Genomic DNA, 23068 nt, shown 5'->3' with positions numbered 1-23068 from the left:
TTGCATCAGACTGGAATCCATACAGATTTGTTTTTGGTTCTCTTCCTTTTGTAGCAACTAATTCCGGTGGAAGTTCTTTAAAATATTTCCGAATTGTTCTAACAATTGTAAGTCTTTCTTTTAGTAGCTTCCTGTCCAGATCCAAACTAGTAACAACGTTATCACAGGAAACGTTTCTGCCACTTTTCGTAAAAGGTTCCAGTATTTTACTTTACAACCAAGATTAGTATTTCTTAGTTCAATTGCTTTTTTTTCCTGTGTAAATATCCATTTTCAAGACATAGTTTGTGGTGGCATCACAAATAGCCCATATCTTGACTCCATACTTGCCAGGTTTAGATGGAATGTACTGTTGATGTGGACAACGTCATCGAAAGGCAAGAAGTTGTTCGTCTATGCTTGACACCTGCAACCAACGAATCAAGAAGGGAATCGTTCCACATTTCAAACACGCTTCTTATCGGTTCAAGCTTGTCCAGTGATCTTCTTAAGCATCATTTTTCATCGTCATTAAACTGACAAACTCTTACCAGCTTTTGGAACTGGTTTCTTCTAATTGTCTTGTTGAATATTGGCCTTCCATCGGTCAAAATTGACATCTTCTTGGTTTGGCTTGTAAAGTATGAAGAAGGCATATCAATATGAACACAACAATAACCTTTTTTAGCTCATCAATCGTAAGATCATTCCAGCTTTCTTTCTCTCTGTACCTTCTTTTTGGTCCATTTACAAATTTCCTCATGTAAAGGCTTTCAAAAATTAAACAAGAAACAATCAGATAGAGTGGAACATATCCGAGCATATCTAGTTGGTCCAGATTTTTCACGAACAATGTTACACATGTTAGGTTTACCCTCACCGTTTACCAAAACAATGGCTAGTACACAATCACAACTTTTTCATGTTTAAATGGGCAACTGATCGAGTTAAAATGGGAAATTGGTACACGAGTCCATTGGACCGGGATGGTATGACATGCTATATTCTCATTTTTCTAAGTAATTGAAAAAATTTCAGGATAAACAATCAGACTAGTTTCAACATCTTTCCTAGCTCTGGGAATATGAGGAGCCTTGGTCCGCCAAACTGTACAAGCAAAACGTAACAACAATTCAAAGTTGCCGGTTGGGTCCAATGGACTTATATGGCCATTCTAGGGAATAAACTAGTTGCCTAACTATGTGTTGATCGGAAGTTGCACAAAAACTAGACCTAGCTCGGTAACCGTGACTCGTGTGATAAAAAATCGTTGCCAAACTTAATCGACTGCCGCAGATACTACATGCACTCTTATGCTTTTCACGTCACATGCTAGGATGACCACAAACGTAACTTTGTTCGGAACAAGTCCAATGCATGGAATTCAAACCGCTGTAAAATAAGAACTATGCAACATATTTTCAAATTCTTTGTCACATAAAGGAATTCATCTGCTTCTCACTAGGGTTGGATTATCCGGATAGCGGTTAACCGCAGGGTTTTTTTCTATCTGATATCCGGATATAAATCTGCCGGTTAACCGGTTAAAAGAGTATCGTTGCTAATGCGTTTTACACTTTTTAATAAGTTTGAACATTCTTTGTTACGTAGAGGCTGACTCCCGCTGAGCGCAATTAAACCTTTTTTCACACTTCTATTGTCTTATACCAGGGGTGGGCAACCTTTTTGAACCCGAGAGCCGCTTTGGTTGTTAAATTTTTACTGACTAGCCAAGTCATAAGAACTTATGACGTCATAAATAGTTATATCGTTTAATTTTTCCATATCTGCATTCCTCAATCGAAAAATATCATTAAATTTGAATAATTAACAACTTGTCATGAATGCTGGCCTAAATAAGGAAAAGAAAAAGAGAGAAACGTTCATAAACGGTAGTCTTGGTAGCCTATACAATTTCTTTGAAATTTTACGATTCGACTAGAAGAGCCACAAATAACATGCCGGAGAGCCGCAGTTTGTCCATCCCTGTCTTATACTTTCAACTACGGTACTCGTAAAATGCACGAGTGAAATTTAGTATCACGTCACAAAGAAAGCATAATGAATGATTGAATGATGCATTGTGCTTTATAAGGAGGGCGTTGCAGAAGCAGTGAACATTAAATTTGCGTGATTTTTCTCGTATTCGCTCGTACTGCGCGTGTGCGTAGATCTGCAATAAAACTGTGTAATGATTTTACAATCCATTTTTCATGCAAACCTCGTGAAATCGATTGTTTCACTTAGCAGTTATTATCCGGTTAACCGGTTAGATAAATTCCAAATATACGGATATATCCGTTATCCGGATAGTAAAAATTATTGATATCCGAACTAACCCTACTTCTCACCCAAGCAAAGTCTTTACAATTCAATGCCCAAAACGATTGTAATTTAAAACAGAATCAAAGTGGGTCAAAAATTTCCATTGCTAAGAATACACGATCAAAAAAATATTTTCACCCAAAAAATGGCAGCTGTAAGTGGGAAAGGTTCTATTCGACGTGAAGATACAGTATGGCGTGTATGTTGATGAATCTAGTGCATGCAGATGCCACACAATAGCTCCTTAGCAGGCCTATGTCAGTCCGAGGTTCCAGAATAAAGATTATAATTCCACAACATCCATTTTTCAATGGAAAAGCTTAAAATATGCCCGTGAACATTTTTTTTTTCCTGAAAAAACATCGTCTTTTTCTTCAAAAAAATTGGTCCTCAGATGGTTGCATGTGTCATACATTATACTTATGAGTGTACGAGTGGAAAAGGTGAAATTTTTGTCCAAATTCTTTAACCGGTATTACAATTAGTGGTCGATAAATGAGCTGCACATCGCAAAGTTTGCTAGTACGGTTGGTATTGTTACGTACCGAATGGGGGGTTACGTCATCAATGTTCCTATTAATAGCTTACCTCAGTGTGGTCCAACTACAGGCCCGCGGATAAAATTTTTGCGGCCCGCGAGCTTTCACAGTATTGATTTAATTTATTTCAATTAGAACAAGTATAGCATTTGGATAAAAAGTGTCAAAAATTTAATTCAAAGTTGTAGACCGCAGGGCCTATACTGTTTCAACCTATCAGGTCTCGTCAGTACAACTGGGATTCTTAAAGGCTGATATGTACCTAGTGTTCCGGACGTTTTTGTTTCCTTTAAATATTCCACAGTTTTCATGTTATGTATCTTTTAAATTGGAACCCTAATACTGGCTATTGCGCAACAGTCAGAAATTTGGCATAATCCAATAATTGTGACAGCATCATCCATTTGTCTGTTATGTCATAATGGTGGGCATTATTGATGTGAATGAACAAAGTGGCCCGCAAGTTGTCACGTTTTTGTAAAGTGGTCCGTAAGAAAAAAGTAGTTGGACCACGCTGGCTTACCTAATTAATGTTTATGTTTTTAACATATGAACAAACCCTATGCTCGCAAGTTGAAATCTTTACATCATTGGTGAGAGTTCACATTTGTTTATTAGTTTTAAACAGTCCTAACATTGAAATAGCTGATGTACCGAATGGGGCATATAAGCATAAACATTAATTAAGTAAACTATTAAACATGTAACATGATACAGTTTAATTTAATGTCATGACTGGTCATTAGTGAGGATTCCCCTAGTCGGTAATACCCCCCTACAATAGGAACATTGATGACCTTTGCCCCAATTTTGTACTCCCCATTCAGTGTGCAACGTTACCAATGCATCTGAAGTTTGCAGTGTGGCTTGGTTTTGTTGTAGACACTTAAACATCACATGTTGTTTACATTTTTAAAACCACTCAGTTGATTATTTAACACAAGTTTGAGTGTGAACATATGTTAAAACAAACCCAACCTAAATTACTGTTTAAGAAGCAGCACTCTAGGCAATTAGCGATGTTGGATCAGGTTGTCACCGATGATGCTGCTGTTAGATATTCAGATGATGAAGAATCGTTCTTTCAGGATATCGATCTTTTACAAGACCATGGAATAAATGCTGCGGATTTAAAGAAGTTGAAACAGGCAGGAATATGCACCGTGAAGGGAGTGCAAATGACCACAAGAAAGTCCATGTCCAATATTAAAGGAATATCTGAAGCCAAAGTGGACAAGATTAAAGAAGCTGCTTCAAAAATGATCACACCAGGCTTTATGTCAGCTTTGAGTTTTAGTGGAAAAAGAAAACAAGTTTTCAAAATCACGACAGGTAGCAGTGAGTTAGACAAACTGCTTGGTGGTGGGGTTGAGAGCATGGCAATAACTGAGGTGTTTGGTGAGTTCAGAACAGGAAAGACCCAGCTTTCACACACGCTCTCTATCACCACCCAGCTGCCCGGTGCTAATGGTTACACAGGTGGAAAAGTGGTTTATATAGACACAGAGAATACATTTCGACCTGATCGTTTGCGTCCGATTGCAGACAGATTTAATCTCGACCAGGAAGCTGTGCTTGATAATGTAATGTATGCTCGTGCATACACTAGTGAGCACCAGATGGAGCTGTTAGACCATGTTGCAGCGAAATTCCATGAAGAAGCCGGAATTTTCAAGCTTCTTATAGTTGATTCAGTGATGGCGCTTTTTCGGGTTGACTTTAGTGGTCGCGGTGAACTGGCAGACAGGCAGCAAAAGTTGGCCCAGATGTTGTCGAGATTACAGAAAATTTCAGAGGAGTACAACGTCGCTGTTTTTCTTACTAACCAAATGACATCGGATCCTGGTGCCACCATGTCATTCCAGGCTGATCCGAAGAAGCCGATTGGTGGGCACATTCTAGCGCACGCTTCAACAACACGAATATCGTTAAGGAAGGGGCGAGGTGAGATGAGAATTGCTAAAGTATACGACAGTCCAGACATGCCAGAATCAGAAGCAACTTTTTCTATAACAAATGGTGGCATAGCTGACGCAAAAGACTGACACAACTGGGTGATCTATTAATAGAAATCACTCTTTTTTGTTCAGCAGTTTTGTTCTTGTTCATGTTAAATGTTCCCTGCTTTATTATTATCAAGGGTTTGTGTGGTTGCGATTTGTTTTGAGTTAGAATTTGTTGCGTTATTGAATTTTTCTGACCTTATAGCTTAAAACAGAAAGAGCCATCAGTGTGCATTTGTGTTAACTTATTAATTCAAATCTGCAATTTAAATCCTCCAAAGTGATTGTAATAAAGTCATCTAGCTGTGGTTTTATTGCAGGCACGTTAAATTGCATTTGTGATATTTATGCCTACATTTAATATAACTATGAGTGAGCTGTCACCCTGGGTGGAAACTCTGAAAAGTGCAAGAAAAACTGCCCTCATTCAAGACGGTAAAGTGCAAGAAGTATTTGCTTTTGGTCTGAAATTTCTAAACAGAATCACCTGGTAACAAGCTGTTGTTATCTGGAGCGAGCTCTTGGCTTCTAAAACCAAACTCAGTCTCATCTTGTACATTTGTCATGAAATTTTACAGGACGACGTAAAATACATTTCACATTGTCCGACGGAACTGAGCTATGCGAAGAGTATGAGATAAAGACCAATGACCTTGTTGTGAGAAAATGGCGGAGAAAATCAACACTGGGTGGCGTGAAAGCGTGGGAGTTAGAAGTCGGTGAATCAGATTTAGCGTCGGGAATGTCTGCACTTTCACTCGGAACTCAGCAACTTATTGAAAGTAACTCTAATGTAAGTGGCAATTTATGTTGTTGCTGTTAGAAATATTGCGGATTTGTTCACTTTGGTTGAAGATCGTGTAGCAAACAAGCTCCAGAAAGCGCTCAATGCTTTTGTTGAATTGTTAATCATTCAAGGTTATGTTTGTCGGCTCTTTTTGCATGAGCGAGTCTAAGCGGCTTAAATTTGGTCACTTGTTTCTCCGAAAATAAGATTATTATTAGGCTTATATTATTTTTCGCTTAAAAATATGACACTAGGGCTTATTTTAGGGGATGTCTTTTATTTTCATTTATTAAAAACAAAGTTAAGAATTATGTTTATTCAAACTTCAAACGCATAACTTCAGCTCATTGCACTTTCGCGCAAAATAGGGCTTATACTGTATCAAAGTCATTCTCGAAATTCAGGTTAGGTCTTATTTTTGGAGAACCACAGTATTTACATGAGTTGGTGAGTTTGAAGTCGTGTTAAACTTCAGCTACAACATGGAACTGGCAACCTGAGCCTGAAATATAATAAACTGATAAAATTTCTAATTGTTAAGAACTTTCTTTTCAATAAAGTGATCTTTAAAACAATAACATGTGCAAAAATTGGAAGGCCCGATGGCTATGGTAACCTATTCGAATGTTTTGAAGACACTGTCGTTAGTTGATCTTTAAGCTTATTCTTGAAGTTCGCATTTCATTATCTTTTTAGAAAACATACAGAAGTGATGAATATATTGTGATACGGTGCTTCCTCCTTCGTCTGGTCTAGTTGAGGCAATGTTTTTAGAATTTTCAGCACATCAACAAAAACGGATTTAATTGATTCATACAAAAAGTCAAATAGACAGTAACGAACAAAAAGTTTAATGATCAGCTTCATGAACTTTGTGAAGTCTCATAAAGCTACTTCATTAGGTGACCAGACAATCAAGGAAGCACTGTGATGTAGTAAAAAGTAACCTGCGTTAAGTGTTATGACCCACATCATTTATATGAGTCGAGTAGATACCGCCAGATAGATAGATGATGTGATGATAAGTTTGTAAACTTGCTTTCCATTTTTAAATTTTCTAAACAAGAGAAAGCACATCAGGAAGGATTATTGATGCTCATACAATGCGTTAAATGTTTCCAGCCAGTTTGCATTCGACGGGATACAAGACGAGCATTTCAGTGGCGCATCAGAAACCTTCCCTATCCCCTGACTGCATATCAAGTGACCGTCGATGATGACAAGCACGGCATAACCATCAGGACATCAAACAAGAAATATTTCAAGAAGTTGACCATACCTGACATGGAGAGGTCTCGACTCGTGCTGGATTCGAACTCTCTGACGTTCGCTCACGCCAACAACACTTTAATTGTGCAGGTAACTTTATTTCTGATGATGGAAATGAATGTGTAAAACAATCAACGCAGTGACGTGCTGCTCAAACGAGAAAGAAAATGGCCTTAAGCCTGATCCATGGGCACTTAAAAGTGTTTGTGTGAGTAATTTGCTCAAGCAATAGCTTTTCCAATCACCATCTTTAAATCAGAGCTTCTTAACCTGGGTTCCCTGCAGAGGGTTTTCAGTGCCCGGAAACAGAAGAAGTTTTTGCATCCGCACATGTCAAGATAATTAAGACAAGCAGACACCAAAGCTGCAGGTTATAAGCAGTTACCTTAATACCCACGTTTAGCCACCTTGTCCAAACTGTGTGGTGCAAAAATTGTTGTTTTTTGCCTCAAAAATCACTTCAAATAAAATGTATTCTGTTATTTATTTGTAATTAAGCTGGTAATTTATGGTTTACAATTTTATAACGCTATATAAAACAATTTTGTAATGCCGAATAAACCCATTTTAATATGTCATAGAAGCTACATGCTAAATATGGTTTATTAGGTTATAGTCAACAAATAACTGGCTAACTGCTTACAAGAAATTGCGATGAACAAGACGTGAAAAAGCTGGGTTTATGAGCAGACATAGTCTTATGTTCGATCGATAAACTGTTGCGAGAAGCATTACATTTTTTAATAAAAAATTGTTATTACAACCTTGTCTGACCCGATTTCTTTTACACGCCTTCTGTAAATTTCACCTACTGAGGACTTGAGTGAACGAATACATTAGCACTTGCGAGTTGATGCAAAATATCATCAAGTCATATCAAGGTGCAGCAGGTGTTGCTGATGAAGTACTCAGCATACGTACTCGAGTTCTTTGTTGTAATATAAAAATCACTCATTAATTTTTAAATGCTTCATGTTTAAACATAGTAGGCGAACATAATGATCGAACGGTAACTGCGAAAAAAACTTGGAATAGATGACCGGTCATACTGTGCTCTTGCTTGAGCCGATTGAACCTATTTAAGAAAGATTAATATGCATTTGATAAACAAATACCAAAGCAAGTATTTTATAAGCAATCAATTACACCTGAGTGCTTCGAATGCCACAAAAGTGGGACTCGTCTAAAGCAGCCCTGTTGTTTATCTTTTAAACTTGTGCTTGGGATTTAGTACAAGAAACCAAAAGCGATCGTGGATGACCAAGAAGTTCTCCTCGAGGAATTCAAGAAGATGAAGAGCACAAAAGATGGGGACGTGGAATGCAACCAGAGCTAACCCACCATTCAGGGGCTTGACCCCCATCCCGGGATTTCCATAAAGCTGTGTAGAAGTTTGCTATTGAAGTAATATCATGTTCCAGAATTTTTATATTTTTAATAAAAATTGTCCCCAGAAACATTTTCTTTGAAATACTTGACGCTGACGCAATAAAGAAATGCAAATAATGGACTCGAAAGTGGGAAAGCCCCAAGGTTTAACGCATGCAACGTGATAATTGTTTCCGCCTTCTGCTTATATTTCATTCAGTGTCTATGTGATTGGTCGCACTTCGTGCCTTCTAAGTGCTGGGGCCTTCATTCTCTGTTGCCGTGCGAACAGAATTTAATTGCAGTTGCGCGGAGGTATCAATATTACAAAAAAACATCTCTCCAATTTTTTGTGAGTGTATGGCGTTCATACGGCGAACGACTCATTGTTTATTGAGTGGAGCAACAGCACATGCTAGCAGCTTCAATACAGGTCGATAAATTATTGCTGTTGTAGCTGAGGCCCGGGCCAGTTTACAACAATATACAACCCCTGAAAATGACGGGAACGTTTGTCCAATTAACGACAAAAAGAGACTCAAATCGGCCTCGGGGTTTTCCCAGAATTAAAACGAAGGCTAATTTCTGCGGCGTAGAAATCTTATAATAAAAAGATAACGCAGTCTCTGGGATACGGTGTTGGCCCTAAAAGCTGACGTTTGATCTTTGGTGTTCGACGGTTGCTGGATATTGTTTGTTCTAAAGTTTCGATGTGGGGCTGGGTTGTTTGCACCTGAAATCCCGCCAGGGGGCGTCTGGGGAGGTCTTGTAGTCGTAGAAAATTTCTTCTGCATGCAGTCGGCCACACAAGAGTCACATGACATCGTCGGTAACTGGTTTTGACATTCCGCACAGGAATCACGTGCTCCCAGAATGCAGTTGGCAAAGGAACTGTCGTTTCTTGCCGCTACGTTCCCTGAAACAATCATATTTCCGTTTTCTTGGCAATAGAACACATTTCCATAGATTCCTGGTACAGTGCAAGCGCTCATTTCGTTTAAAACTTAATTAAACCGTTTTAATTAACTTTGATTAAATCACGTGCGGGCTCGCTCCAGATACGTGTTTGACAGTTTTTAATATGCTTTGAAATTAACTTCGAACTATTGCCAGCCTATTGATCAACGACTGCGATCGTGGATATGAAATTCTCGAACTTTTTGAAAGGGTTGAATAGTAATGCTGACTCACTGCATGCGAGCGCCGTGCAGAGGATGCATTCCTGCGACGGCATCGCGTCCTGAGCTTCTTCATCTCTGCACATTTTCACCGACCGACAAAGCTGTTGGCAAGATTCACCCGAGTTTGATGTTGGACTGGGCTCTGCTGATTCTGCTACGAAGGGATCTGTTTGTCTGCTAGGTGGCGCGAGTGTGGACTGTTGACCTTGGTTGTTCAATAACGAGTCTGCAAAATTAAATTGACGTCATAAGGATCTTGCGATCACATTGGCTTTATAAACAATTCAATAAAAATTTATGACGGAACATTTATTTGTTTTATAGATTAGAAGAAAGCAAATGTCCTTGTCTGTATATAAACATCTTAGTAGGATTAGATTAGTATTTGTTGAGCTTTGATTTTGTTTGGTGAACTGCAAACTTATTATGCTGTGTTAGTAACGGCTATTTAAAGACAAAATCTTTCCAGGTAAATGTTGAACGGAAGTAGGCTCATACGCTGAGAAAGTGATTTAGCGCACAATCGTGCCAACACGTAGGCTACCAGCTCATCACAGAAGCTGTCATTTGATTGCATTTAAAAATAAACTCAATCATGCGATTTTATTCGCTGCAGCTTATGATGTGGTTGGCTTTGATTTTTCAAACATAAAAGATTCGATGACGTCAAATGATTTAAATACCTGGTTGATAGATTTTTAGCAATTTCAGGCATTTTTGGCCAGCGGCTGCCATCTTGTAATTACATTCTCGAGTACAATGGGATTAAGTGAAAGTGCTTGTTATTAAACCTTATTATCTCGCTGATGGGTCGTGCTGTGGAAACTCTAAATATTTTGCCTCAAAAGTGCTGGATCATAATTTTTCGAAAAACCAGGTTTATTTTAAGCTTTGCATTTTTGTCGTCTTTCAAGCGTCGAGGTGGCCAGGACAAGCACCAAAATGTCTAAAAGTATGTTTCGTTGCATTGTAAATTATCATTATCCGTGAAGCGCCGATGTTTCACTCTGTCGCACCGTGCACAGAGCTTCACTTTAGCGAGAATGAATCGCGACAAAACACAAACTAGCTAGTTAAGACAAATAACTTACAACAAACAAATCGCTCCCACCTTGCTGATTCGCGCATCTTCTCTCGCATCTCTCGCACTCAATCGCGACCAATATCTCCTCGTTTGTCAAGTGGCAGTTGCTGCAGCTCAGACGAGACTCCAACACACAGTTTGAGTATTGCGTCATCACGTGATGGGAACCTGAAGTTATTTTACTCGTAAGACTGCAGCCAGGAAATCGACAATTATTCTCAAATATTCAGAACAAAAGCACTCGATCTTTAGATTTAGAAGATACGATCGATCAGTTGTCGATGCAAGCGCATTATCCCAACAAATAGTTTTTTTTTATATTTCCAACACATTGAAATTCATTGGATTATGACGTTGGGTTCGTTGCGTTATTTTCGAAAACTGTACTTTTAACCAACAATCAGTATCATTGTGATGGCAAAAGTGACTTACTACATCTTCTGGTTACGCACAATTTACAACCGATGCTGTCATGTTTGAGAAACCTGTTCATGACGTCACGCGCATTCGGGCAAAGGTGACTTGAGAGGCAGAAATCCGTGCACGTTTGTGGAATCCAACCAACCGCCGAAGCAACTTTAAACAAGGTTTTGAAGAGTTAAAATACTGGCTTGCAACTTAATTGAAATAGTCGTATACATGAAAACTGATGACCTAAACATTCTTATGCTTATAGTTAAGAGAAAGTAATCTTGAGGCGAGTAGCGCCAAACGCAGTAGGTGTTTTTATTCTATTATCCACGGCTACAAGCTGTTGCTGAAATCTTGATTGATAATGACATCGGAATTGTCCTTTTACCTCGGCCGAGTGATCCCAAAGCTAAGAAGAAAAGTAAAGTCTTCATTTCGACAATGATAACATGTAGGCTAGAACAGAACTGGATGCCCCTAAATAGATCTGCACGGAAAGTGAATCAATGCTATGATACAGCTCCGCACAAATAACCTCAAATTCTATAATCGGCCACAGGACAGCAGCTGTTTATATAGAAGTGGCTGTAATCAAAGCCGTTTAAAACAAATGACGTTTTGCCTGACATAATAGCAATGAAGCACCTGCCAAGCCGGGTCGACTGGACCCAGCGAAATGATCGTGCTCTAAGGCAGACGGATATTAAAGTTTTTAATAAAGTTTTTTCATAAAAATTTCTACTTGTTTAGCGTCACGACTATGCAATATTAAACCGTGAAATCTTCCGAATGAAGAAATTTAAAGAATGTCTCGCATGATTGAGACGCAGGTCGTGATATTTTTAGACGATCTGCGATCAATTATTTTGAATAAAGCCGATAATCGTGATGATCAAAAACGTAAAAATAAACAATTCACCGGCGCCAAAATGGTTCACAATTTATTTTGTCAAATCGCAAATGCTACTATTCATTCATTCGGAAAAAAAAATTCTATAATTTTTACAAAGATATTTGTTTTTAATCTCCATTTCACGCAATTCTTCATCTGGCCTTATTAAAACTTCTAAAAGCAAAAGTCATTTTTTACCAAAATCTGCAAATATCAGCTGATGTGCTGCTTCAGCCATCAGCCCACTTCTCTTGTCACGATTCAAAGCACAAACGCTTGAGCTTGACTTGTGCGACTGCGTTTAATCTGGCGCCAAGTAACTTGGTAAAATTAAACACCAAGTAGCTCAAGTTGTCTGAGGATCGACAGGACCGACCCTAAACCGCGCAGACTCCCGTGCTTTAACTTAATTTACCGCCGCGCTTCCCCCTCAAGTTGAAAAACATGTTATTTCTCGACCAAGTGCCCCGAGCGATCAGTCAGCTCTTTCGCGAGAACCATCTTCGCGATGTCGGTTTCTTTTTAATTTCTATGTTGTTAAGTCACAGCTCTTCTCTAATGACGCAAAAAAATTGCGCTTTGCACGTAAATTGGCGTAATAAAAGATATTTGACGTAGGTTTTTCCGCATATAGCAGTTGTAGTTGACAAGATTATGAGAATAAATCGATATTAAATGATGATTGCTGTCTGAAGCTAACTGCGCTTGAAGCAAGTGCGCACCGGTTAAGAGTGACATCACAGCATTTTGTCGTTTTAAGTCAAAGCTAAATCTTTGCGGTTTTTATTTATATATCACCAAACTTTATAATGCTCATGTCATCAAATCAATACATTTCTTGAAAACTCCAGAATACATTCTGACACCACACAGCAATAATTTTACTACGGTTTTAGCATAAACTCATCAATCGATCGATACAACAACGAACTCATTCTAATGTTTATGCACGCGCCCGTACATGGAAGAAACAACCGACAAAGTTTAGTAAATAGTTTACGAAAGGGTTGTTTGGATGCCTGCAAAGATTTCCTCTATTGTAGTTTGGGTTAGGGTTGTTGTAAGACGGGTTAGGGTTGTTGTAAGACGGGTTGGGGTCGTTGTAAGATGGGTTAGGATTGTTGTAAGATGGGTTAGGGTTGTGGTAAGATGGGTTAGGATTGTTTCAAGTCGGGTTAGGGTTGTTGTAAGATGGGTTAGGGTTGTGGTAAGATGGGTTAGGATTGTTTCAAGTCGGGTTAGGATTGTTGTAAGATGGGTTAGGGTTGTTGTAAGACGGGTTAGAGTTGTGGTAAGACGGGTTAGGATTGTTGTAAGACGGGTTAGGATTGTTGTAAGATGGGTTAGGGTTGTGGTAAGACGGGTTAGGATTGTTGTAAGATGGGTTAGGGTTGTGGTAAGACGGGTTAGGATTGTTGTAAGACGGGTTAGGATTGTTGTAAGACGGGTTAGGATTGTTGTAAGACGGGTTAGAGTTGTGGTAAGACGGGTTAGGATTGTTGTAAGATGGGTTAGGGTTGTTGTAAGATGGGTTAGGATTGTTGTAAGACGGGTTAGGATTGTTGTAAGACGGGTTAGGATTGTTGTAAGATGGGTTAGGGTTGTTGTAAGACGGGCTGGCGTGAGGATACAGGTAGATGTAGATGTTGCCATAGGGAGTTCCCCTGTATGTGTGTCGGTTGATGAAGGAAGGTCTAGCATTGCTGTGTTGGTGCGTAGAACTGCCAGCACCTGCGTTATGAGATGTTTGTGCGTAAGTTGGTGCGTCCTGACGATGATAGAAGTATCGTCTGAGCAACACTGATAGCAGTGATAAGATTCGACGATTCTTTTCTGGAATTTCGCTGTGACTTGAGCTTAAACTTAAGATGTTGTTGTTCTCGGGGTTGAACTTGGGATTTTGCTCGGAGCGGGTCCAGTTTTAGCTTAAAAGACGCAACAGACTTATTATTTTACTTTCACGCGTTTGCAACCGAGCATTGTTGAGCAAGAATATTAGAATATGCTCGAAACGTGCTTCTCACTCGTCGTGCTGCAGGCGAAGAAACAGATCGTGCACTTCGTCCTCGTAAACCAGGTCGCATTGGCAGCAGTTGAACCTTGCATCACCACCTGGCTCCTATTATTAGCGTCATATGAACCTGGGAAAGGAGGAAGGATCGTTAAATCATATCACCAGAGATCGTGGTAACCATGAAATCGCATCATCAGTTATGTGATGTCTATGCATCATGTCTACTTTTGAGCAGATTACTTGAAATCAGCTGCAGTTTGGTTTCACATTTTTAATTTTTATTTCAACATATAGTTGTTAACATATAGTCAACATATACATCGTATTTTCTGGAACGTATTACCGCACTCGTCCATCGCGCACATTCCATCGACCCAGATTCCAGAATTTCTTCAAGGATTCCATCGACGCTGGGGCACTCTGTGGCCGAGGTGCAGTTGTCTCTACAAGAAGGCGAGCCATCGCCACTCGCTGTGTAGAACGACGGCAGAAAATATTGACCTGAAAATTCAATCAAACTCAAAGTTCTGTTTCCTCTGAATTTGTTTTCAGATAAATTAATTTTAAAAGTCAAGTTGTTTTGTTCTTCATGGTTTGCTATCAACGTTTTGAAGTCACATGTTCCCGGTTTCATCATCACGACGTTGCTGTTTTGCGAGCAATTACGACGTGACGTATTTTATTTTTGTGTAAAAACATCAGTTATAAGTCAGCACTTAACTTAGATCACTCCAGCAACAACCTCGACTCCAAATTGTGAAAAATGTCTGTGAAAATAATTATTGGTTGCATCCAATCAGAAAAACGTGTTTGAAACAAAGTTTGTTTTAAATTTTCAGATCGTTATGTGACGAAAAGCGCTGAATAACAAACGATTGTCATCAGCTTCATGCTGAGATCAACGGTAGCTGGTGTTTGTTAAAATTGCTTCCAAGAAATATATGAAATGACGGTGCACGTTTCAAGAACAATAATTACAAGAAAAATTTGTTAACAAGCGGCTCAACAAGCCGCCATTTGTAGAAGGCTTGATTTATCTTTCGTCATAAAAATTCTAATCCTAAGTTTTAACGATAATGCGGCTGTGGTCGTCCACTGACCTCTTGAAGTGGAAAGTATGGCAACGTTAATCACAGCCTTGATTTTTCAATTAACTATTTTACAAAAAGTTTGGCAAAAATACAGCTTATAACCCTCTGAAGGTCGCTTGTTGTTAACTCACACGTGCCATGGAAACACTTTCTTTGTGTTCTCGCAACCTTGTATAGTTTCACCCATGCAAATTTATGAGCTTTTTAAAGATAAGCCCTTGCTTCTGTAATCGGCAAACAACTTCGCTTTATTGTTGCCCATCTTAGGCCGGGGCTTCCACAGCGGGATAGGTTGTCGGTATTAATAGATAGACGAGGCAATTAAATGGCTCAGTGTCTGGCGGTCTCACTACACGATCGCTTTCCAACAACTACGCTTCCACTAATTAGGGGTCAACTTTTGGTAAAAACGTCAACGATTTGTATGAAGCGGCTAATCAATGCTTGCCCACGACATGGCTAAAACCATTGATTTTTACGGTAAAAACTTTTTTATAGTGGAGAAAACGCATTTGAGTGAATTTTAGCAAACAAAACATATGTTCAAACTTCATGGCGGTGTATATCTGGATCGTGTTAATCGCGTGTTAAAACAATTGTATATATTGCGGGCAAGATAAAACGCCATTAATCTAAAAGATCTCTCAGCAACGATAAATATATTCAACGATGGTGCCTTAACTAACCGGAAATCTTTACGTCATAAACCAAAATAGATTGATGGCGCAAATTCTGAAATCAAACGTGACATGACGTGAATGCATGAAAGATTTTATTTGGAGTCATGTTGAAAAATTGTCAAATCATCCGAATATCGGAAAGGTTTGGAAGGGACCAGGTGATGACGTCATACCCACGTCGGTGTCATTTTTTGTCGGAGACTCCATCATTTCCGGTTTCACTGCACCTACAGCTTCCCCGACACCTACAAGTTACGTCATAATAAGAAAACAGGAAACGAGGTTTTGTTTCGTCATATTGTGATCTGGTCACCTGATCGATCCTCGCATCCCTCCAGGCAGCTCGAGCATCTCCTCCTTCGTCTTCGCGCCCCCTCGCTGATGTCACAAACGCTGCAAGACTCGCGCGCCATGTACATGCACCCACCGACCACCTCATCGTCGGGGTTGCCTGAAAGATTTACGTCACAATTTAATCGGGGTGTTCTGGGAGGAACTCGATTATCACCGCACTCACCGCATGATTCCATGACGCACTCTTGGCACTCAGTGGTTGTTCGATTACGTATTGTAACAATGACTTCACGTGGGGAAGGACAGAGACTCGGTGACGTGCATCTTTGTTGACAGGTTCTCATTGGTCGATTTGAAGTGCCCGCCGGGACCGACACAAGGGGCACAAGAGAGTCCGTGTTTTGATTTGCTTGAAGTTTGAAAGAATGAATGAGTTAGTCCAGGGCTTCTCAATTTTTTTGGGTCTGCGACCCCATTTTAGAGAAGAAAATTCTATACTACCCCTTGAGAGGTAGCCTACGCGTTACTGATGTTAAAACAATAAACGTCGTCCAATTACAAATCTCAAGTGATATTTTTGTCTCTGGCAAGGTCATACAAGTGCACACAATCCAGTAACAAAAGTAATAAAAGAATCTCGTAATGGAAACAGTAAAGCGAATAGAAAATTTACAAAAAACAATTCAATTTATAAAAATTAAATTTGTTTCGCGACCGCAAATAGGGTAACGACCCACAGTTTGGCACATCTCCCAACAAAGCTTCACCAAGCGGAGCAGCAAAAGGATTTTAACAACCGGTAGATGACGCAAGTTTTTCTCGTTTCACAATTTTAACAGCGTTGAGATTACCTTGATCACATTTTGAAATACAATCATCGCATCTTTCTCGCTGGGATCTCACTCCTTCGCTCATTGTACAGACACTACATGTCGCCCTGGCGTTGTACCAGCACATCGCCATCTCATCACTCGTTCCTTGGCTGGAACCTGGCAAGCACAGATCGCTTTATTACGTCGCTGTCCAACAGATATTAGACCTCTGCTTATACTCCAATGCAGGCTCAAGGTTAAAGAAGCAAAAACGATACAAGCAACTCAATGCAAGGTTCAATGGTTCATCGGCAGACAATTATTCACCACAAGTGTCCCTAATGCATTCCTGACACTCCGATGACGTCTTGCTCCGGATTGTGACGAGAATCTGGTTGGTTGTTGGACAAGTTTGACCTCTCAATTCGCACCTGCGCTTGCATGATACTTCTGGTCGAGTTCCCGGTCTTGGTCGCTTACCGCCACCCTGTGCTGGAAATCTTGAGGGTCTACGTCCGGTAGTTGGCGTTAAAGATCCAGTTCTACCCCCTGTGGAAAATGTGTTTTTCAATATGTTAATCAACCACGTCACAGACCTCAATTCATGTGCAATTTACCCAAACAATTATGAGGTCACAATGTTCATTATTTACCTTGCCTGCATCTGGTTATGCATGACGAGCATCTTTGCCTAGTGCTTTGAGCTGCCGAGCTTATGCCACAGTCCTCGCATTCTTCTCGCGCGTTGAACATGCAGATGGCCTTCTCATCCACCTCTGCACTGTCTGTATCTTCTAACGAAAAACAAACAAAGAATTAGACCACATTTCGTAACAATAGACATGACGTCATTGCTTTGTGACGCACCGCACATTCCCATCACACATTCGCGGCATTGAGAATTGACCAAGGTTGTGTTTTGAAAAAACGTCATAATTCCATTTGTTGAAGGACAATTGAGTGAAAAGACGCATCGTCTGCGACATGTCGTCATACCTGGCGCCAAATACATCTTAATTATCAATTAAGTCTAATAATATCGCTGCTCTTTTTATCCATTCAACCGCGACAATATCTTTGAACACTGCAATAAGCCACAACCAACCGGTTTCGCGTTTGCCAGCTCGAGGACATTTTCTCAAACACGACATGCACTCTGCCATCCTGCCTGGTTTTCCAGGAGTCGGACATTTCTCGCATCCAGCTCTCGCCTCCACGATGCACGTCATCAAAGAAGTCCCGTTGGAGCTGGCCAGGTTTCCTAAAGGTTAAGTTATTCTCCAGTATGACAAAGATGCAAATGTTTTTATATGTCTTATGTCGATCGAAATAGCCACCGCATTGATCCTGGACGCATTCCCTGCAGTCTTTGTCCGTCATCATCATTCTCCGCATCACATCATCCGATGGACATCCACTCGACGTCTTGCACATCTCTCTGCAGTCGCCGTCTTTCACGAGCTCTCCAGTTGGATTGTCATGTCCAGAGCAACCTGCAAAAAAATGATTTCATCGCTAAATTGCGTTGAGAAGCTTTCAAGAGCAATCTACACGAATTTTCAAACAAATGCTCCAACAATTATACTCACTTAACAAGAAACCAGTCAGTAAGATAAACTCTAAAACAGATTTCAGCATTTTGGGAAATTTTTCAGAACAAGTCTAAAAATAAAGGCCAGTTAACTGCTTCCTTTGTTTTTTTAATTCAGTTTTGCTTTTATCTGTATCTCGTGTATGGTTCGTGTGCTCCAAAAATATCTATATATCAAACGCATATCAAAATCTCACTCATAAAAAACTCCGATTTGTTAAAAGCTTGTCCTAACATAATGCAAACTAGAAAGTTTTTCATCTGCTTGTTCTGTTATTGCGAGCAAACAATCACAAAAAATGCGAGTTCTCTTCAGTCTGCTTATTATATATAGCAACGAAGCAGCAGATATCGGCACGTTTACACCGAGAGCTATTTATTGCGAGCCAACGCACATCGAAATTTCTTTTGCCTCGTCATCCGCGCTATTTGCGCCAATTAAAAGGAATAATAAAACAAGTAATGAGCAGACACTCCCCAAATAATAGAGGAAGCTTTTACCGCGCAAGCTCCGAAACAACAGTAAATCTTTTAACATCAGCTATGTTTGTTCGAGATAAAAATCTCTTTCGGCTACCAACGCGACCAACCTAAAAACTTCACGGCCTCGAGCGACTGGCAGCTGGAAGCAGCGATGACGTCAGTTAATATGAACATTGATTCAGGTTTTGCGGTAAATTGTTATCCTGGTTTGGTATGTCAATCATTAATCTGTCATTGTCAATCATTAGAAATTTTGGTGGAAAAATTTGCTCGGCCAATTCAGATTGTTCCTTTATGAAATTTTTTGTCACTTGCCGTCTTGAAACTATAATTTCTCAGTCTCGCTACAGATGAAAAGAGAAATATTTTACCCAAAGCTGCACATTTCATTAAATGAACAGGTTTCACAAAATGAACACAGGTTTCCGGTTTAATGTCGCCAGATGATTTCCACAAGAACTTCAACCACATCGGTTTTTAGAGCCTCAGCATGATTATGTTTGTACTGGGCATAACAACATGGCCGCAAATGTCTTGATTGGGCAGAAATCCAAAATGCAAATGATAACTTACTGCGGAGTAGGTGAAGAAATCTTCTGAACTTGGATATAGCGACGCGCATAACATGAAACAATGCTTTGGCGCATGTCAGCATTACATGTAGTTGGTATGCTACTCAGCTTTTGCAATATGCGTCATCATATCTGTCTTGAATGAGAGCCAGGAAATAGCTGGCTCTGGTTTGACGAACCTTATATTTGTATGAACGAAATGCAGCAAATGAGCATCCCAAAATATTTCATATCAAAAGATTAAAGAAATACTTCAAGAATTCAAAACGATCTTATTTGCTTCTATCCCAAAAAAGGAAAAAACACTTTCACATCATGACTTGTTCCTTCTCCTTTCAGTTCTGATTCCTATGACGTCACGAAATGAGTAGCATTTCTGTCACCCGCGATTTCACTTTCTCGGTTTTAATCTTTAGAAGTAATTAAATTTACAAAATTATGGAAAACACCATTAAGTAATAATCATCCTTTATTAAGTCACTTCCTGTTTTTTGTGAGAAAAACTGTACAACACTTGGTTGCGAGTGATGAAGCAGCAAGTTTATTGTGAAGCAACAATGTGTATTTTGAGACAATTGTGCAATAATCAAAAGATCGTGTTTGGCTAAACATCGTGCGCTTCTATACGCCACAACATCGTGCATGTGTTATAAAGCGTGAACTGCGATGACCTCTTTTAAGGCTTTGATAAACCAGTCTTGGCGGTCTGTGGCAAGTGGAAACTCATAAAGAGCAAATCGACGGCGGTAATAATGGCTGTCGCAGTTGGCGTTGTATTCAAGCTTTCCTTTCCTGGAGACTATTAGGTTGTGTAACAATGCACATCTTGTACCACGATTTTGACGACTACGTCAATTCTTTGATTATTTTGCTTTACGAGCGACGTAAATGGGCGTTTTACGGCATAGAGGTTGTCACTGTGATGACATCATCGAACAATTTGTGCCGATGACTTTGATTTCCGATGAAGTATTCAAGGACTTGCGATCAACTGTAAACTCGATTTTCGTTCTTAACCAGTGTAAGGTTCCACAAACCGTACATAGCCGTCTGGTCAGATTTTGCTTGGAGATAATAGCATTGGCAGAAAATTTCGACTTTTGATAAACAACATAGCAATGCTTGTCGGGCGTTGACCGCGCTCTCTCTAAAAATAACTTTAAGTAATCTGCACAGTTTGCCGGGAAAGTTTCTGCTCGCTTCCGTTTTTATTTGCACGGAAATATTTACATAAAGCGATTGCTAAAACGTCAAAATCGATGCTCAAGGTTAGTATACTCCAGCTCTTTGCCGAGGCCATCACCAATGATATCGTTGAAACAAGGATCTGGAGGAATACCTGAATGGCCGGAAGTAGACGGAGTGAAAGGTCGGGCGAGTGACGCTCTGCACACGCAATCCTGCATTGAATAAAACAAAGGCTTACTGCTGACGTCATTAAGATTTTTTGTGTGTAATGGCGGCTTACCGCTGTTGCATCTTCTAATGCAAGAAGCGCAATCTCTTCGTTGCATCATTGACTGATAGCTCAGTGGACAGACCGAACAATTCGCTCTCGCCTCGTACATGCAGTCCGCCATCTCGTCTCCGCTCAAGCTCTCTGCGACGTCAACAAAGCGTGTTCGTTTGCAAACATTAAAACTTTCTATGTCTAATCTAATTCTCACCGCAAGTTTCGTTGACACATACTTGACATTCGGCTGAGGTTCGGTTCCTGATCGTAAAAATAACCTGGTCGCGGGTCGGGCACCGGCGGCGGGACACAGGGGAAGTGCAAATATCCCGGCACGATCTCCTAGGAGCCGAGGGCGGACGAGCAGTTGGTTGGGGGATTGACATACAACTGATGACGCACCTCCTACAACTCATCGTCCTTATCCTCTCCTCAACCTTCATCGGGGGACACACGTCACAATCGGATTGCGCTTGCATCGTGCATTCCGCCACATCGGTTTTATTGCTTTGATCATAGCGACCTGAAGCGTGAGATTTATTGATTATTTTGCACAACTAAGAGTCAGAATGATTAACATTTGATGAAAACGACCGCATTGTTCAATGAAGCAATCTTTGCAATCCCCATCCATTTTCGTCATCTGCTGCGTCATCTCCTCCTTACCCGGACACCTGGTGGGAGTCTCGCATCTCCTCATGCAAAATGATCTCGATCCAAACCTCGACACTCTTCCTACGAAAGCGTTAAAAAGGCTTCAGTCCATGGATGCGAGATGTTCTCTCTACCGCTCATTCTAGTAATGATTAACTCGAATTTAGAGGTATCTTTACTTTTTCTGGCTTTGCATTGATAGATGCACATCTTGCATCTCCCCATTCTTCGACGGAGCTGCCACGTCATCGGTGGACATCCTAAGCAAAAAGATCGAGCTCTCCCCGCGCATTCTGGAAGCCTCTCTCGGTTTCCTTCCAACACGTCACTTGAAAGTCGCTCGCTTGAAAATCGTTCAAACGAAATCTGTCGTCTCACCCAGCGTTGACCAATCAGCCGTCATGTATATATCACGTGACTCACCGCACATCCAATAGATGCACTCCTTGCAGCGGGACGGGAGGTCTTTGTTATTCTCGTCTTGGAGTTCCTTTTCCGTCATACAAGCGTCTGATGACTGGCAAGTGTCGAAGCAATCGCTCGCATTTTTAACCATTTTAAACCTTTCCTCTATCTGAGACGCGTCTTCCACTTCTCCGTTAGGTGTCGGTGTAGGTTCAAAACCTGAACCTTCTGTTGTTTGAGCATCTAAACCGCGATAAAAAGGAAAACATTTTGTAGTTACGTAATAAAATAAGCGCTTAGGAGAAAATAGGTTTTGTTTTTGTCTATCTCTGAAGCTAATAATCGCAAGCTCGTGCAGAAATTAATCGTGATCAGCGTCGTAGTAAACTATTATAAATTCAAATTGCTATATAGCCAAAACCAACCGCATGCTGCGAGTAGGATCGCTGCAATGAACAGTTTCATTTTCTATTTCGAGCCAAAACAGAGCAACACAAAATTATTCAAAGCTCGTTGTAATTGAGCAGCATTGTCCTGGTTCAATCTTAACCTTCATTTTATTGATATTTCTGAGAACCTGGGCAGACGTTCTAGTTGACTTTTGATGTATTTCTGATCTTTAAAAATAATACGCTGGGAATTAGAACAGTTTATCGACAAGCGAACGCACTAAACAGTTAGTAGCCTGTGTATGCGTAAGTCTTAAATTAAAATCTGCTTTCAACTCAGTTAAAGAAATGTTTTTGTTGCAAATTTGTTCGCAATTGAACCAAAGAATGTTTTCTTATTTTGCCTGAAGGAGACCGGGTTTCTTAAAATAGAATTGATTTGGCAAAAACAAGAATTCGTGTTTTTTACTGCCACGGAAAGAACCAACTGCAATGACAAGACATAATTAGTTTCTTATTTTAAATCAGAGCGTCAAAAATTTTACGTCACCACAACAAACTTTTTTGACCTTGTCATGTGCACTTGAACGCCTTGAACGCCTTCGAGAGAGACGACCAAAAGCTTTATCCCTTGGCCTGTGCAAATATGTTCAGGTTTAAAAACTTGACCAGCCTTAGGACTCGATTTACCATTCGTGCGGTTAATCTTACCTTGATACCGATGTAAGTTTAAAGCAGAGACTCTTTAAACAAACTTTCATGTTTTGTGCGTCGCGCGTGTTTTCCGCATAT

The 23068-nt window shown here is 40.1% G+C and overlaps 5 protein-coding genes and 1 long non-coding RNA gene across 7 annotated transcripts; 2 read left to right on the top strand and 4 right to left on the bottom strand.

Moving 5' to 3' along the window:
• The first annotated feature begins 2306 nt into the window (after positions 1 to 2306).
• LOC143461587 (meiotic recombination protein DMC1/LIM15 homolog) lies at positions 2307 to 5167 on the top strand. The gene has a single exon (XM_076959354.1). It carries the CDS (start codon positions 3803 to 3805, stop codon positions 4886 to 4888), a length of 1086 nt encoding a protein of 361 aa, XP_076815469.1. The 5' UTR covers positions 2307 to 3802; the 3' UTR covers positions 4889 to 5167.
• LOC143461589 (protein DPCD-like) lies at positions 4915 to 8412 on the top strand. The gene is made up of 4 exons (XM_076959356.1): positions 4915 to 5281; positions 5425 to 5639; positions 6756 to 6992; positions 8134 to 8412. The coding sequence occupies exons 1-4, from the start codon at positions 5194 to 5196 to the stop codon at positions 8236 to 8238; spliced, it is 645 nt and encodes a 214-aa protein (XP_076815471.1). The 5' UTR covers positions 4915 to 5193; the 3' UTR covers positions 8239 to 8412.
• LOC143461588 (uncharacterized) lies at positions 7857 to 12236 on the bottom strand. The gene is made up of 5 exons (XM_076959355.1): positions 11335 to 12236; positions 10968 to 11111; positions 10563 to 10703; positions 9462 to 9677; positions 7857 to 9186 (listed from the first exon to the last, which is right to left on the bottom strand). Exons 1-5 carry the CDS (start codon positions 11378 to 11380, stop codon positions 8849 to 8851), a joined length of 885 nt encoding a protein of 294 aa, XP_076815470.1. The 5' UTR covers positions 11381 to 12236; the 3' UTR covers positions 7857 to 8848.
• Positions 12237 to 13559: 1323 nt separating this feature from the next.
• Positions 13560 to 15548, bottom strand: LOC143461590 (uncharacterized). Its single transcript, XR_013118056.1, has 3 exons — positions 14196 to 15548; positions 13863 to 13979; positions 13560 to 13763 (listed from the first exon to the last, which is right to left on the bottom strand). It is a non-coding gene; the product is annotated as an uncharacterized LOC143461590 (long non-coding RNA).
• A 150-nt stretch (positions 15549 to 15698) lies between these two features.
• Positions 15699 to 18476, bottom strand: LOC143461586 (uncharacterized). 2 transcript variants are annotated; one of them, XM_076959351.1, is made up of 10 exons: positions 18319 to 18476; positions 18067 to 18222; positions 17835 to 17990; positions 17597 to 17725; positions 17383 to 17523; positions 17057 to 17278; positions 16769 to 16906; positions 16141 to 16326; positions 15937 to 16074; positions 15699 to 15868 (listed from the first exon to the last, which is right to left on the bottom strand). In XM_076959351.1, the coding sequence occupies exons 1-10, from the start codon at positions 18365 to 18367 to the stop codon at positions 15747 to 15749; spliced, it is 1437 nt and encodes a 478-aa protein (XP_076815466.1). In that variant the 5' UTR covers positions 18368 to 18476; the 3' UTR covers positions 15699 to 15746. The 2 variants fall into 2 exon arrangements, with proteins under 2 accessions (XP_076815466.1, XP_076815467.1); XM_076959352.1 differs by having other exon boundaries at positions 17383 to 17520.
• A 2088-nt stretch (positions 18477 to 20564) lies between these two features.
• Positions 20565 to 22558, bottom strand: LOC143462160 (uncharacterized). The gene is made up of 7 exons (XM_076960204.1): positions 22313 to 22558; positions 21906 to 22130; positions 21662 to 21811; positions 21423 to 21563; positions 21043 to 21351; positions 20844 to 20975; positions 20565 to 20775 (listed from the first exon to the last, which is right to left on the bottom strand). The coding sequence occupies exons 1-7, from the start codon at positions 22350 to 22352 to the stop codon at positions 20675 to 20677; spliced, it is 1098 nt and encodes a 365-aa protein (XP_076816319.1). The 5' UTR covers positions 22353 to 22558; the 3' UTR covers positions 20565 to 20674.
• Between the last annotated feature and the right edge of the window lie 510 nt (positions 22559 to 23068).

This window comes from Clavelina lepadiformis, chromosome 6 (genome assembly GCF_947623445.1).
Source record: "Clavelina lepadiformis chromosome 6, kaClaLepa1.1, whole genome shotgun sequence".
Lineage (NCBI taxonomy): Eukaryota > Metazoa > Chordata > Ascidiacea > Aplousobranchia > Clavelinidae > Clavelina > Clavelina lepadiformis.
Note: the sequence above shows the minus strand (reverse complement) of the source record. Positions and strands in the feature narration are given on the sequence as shown.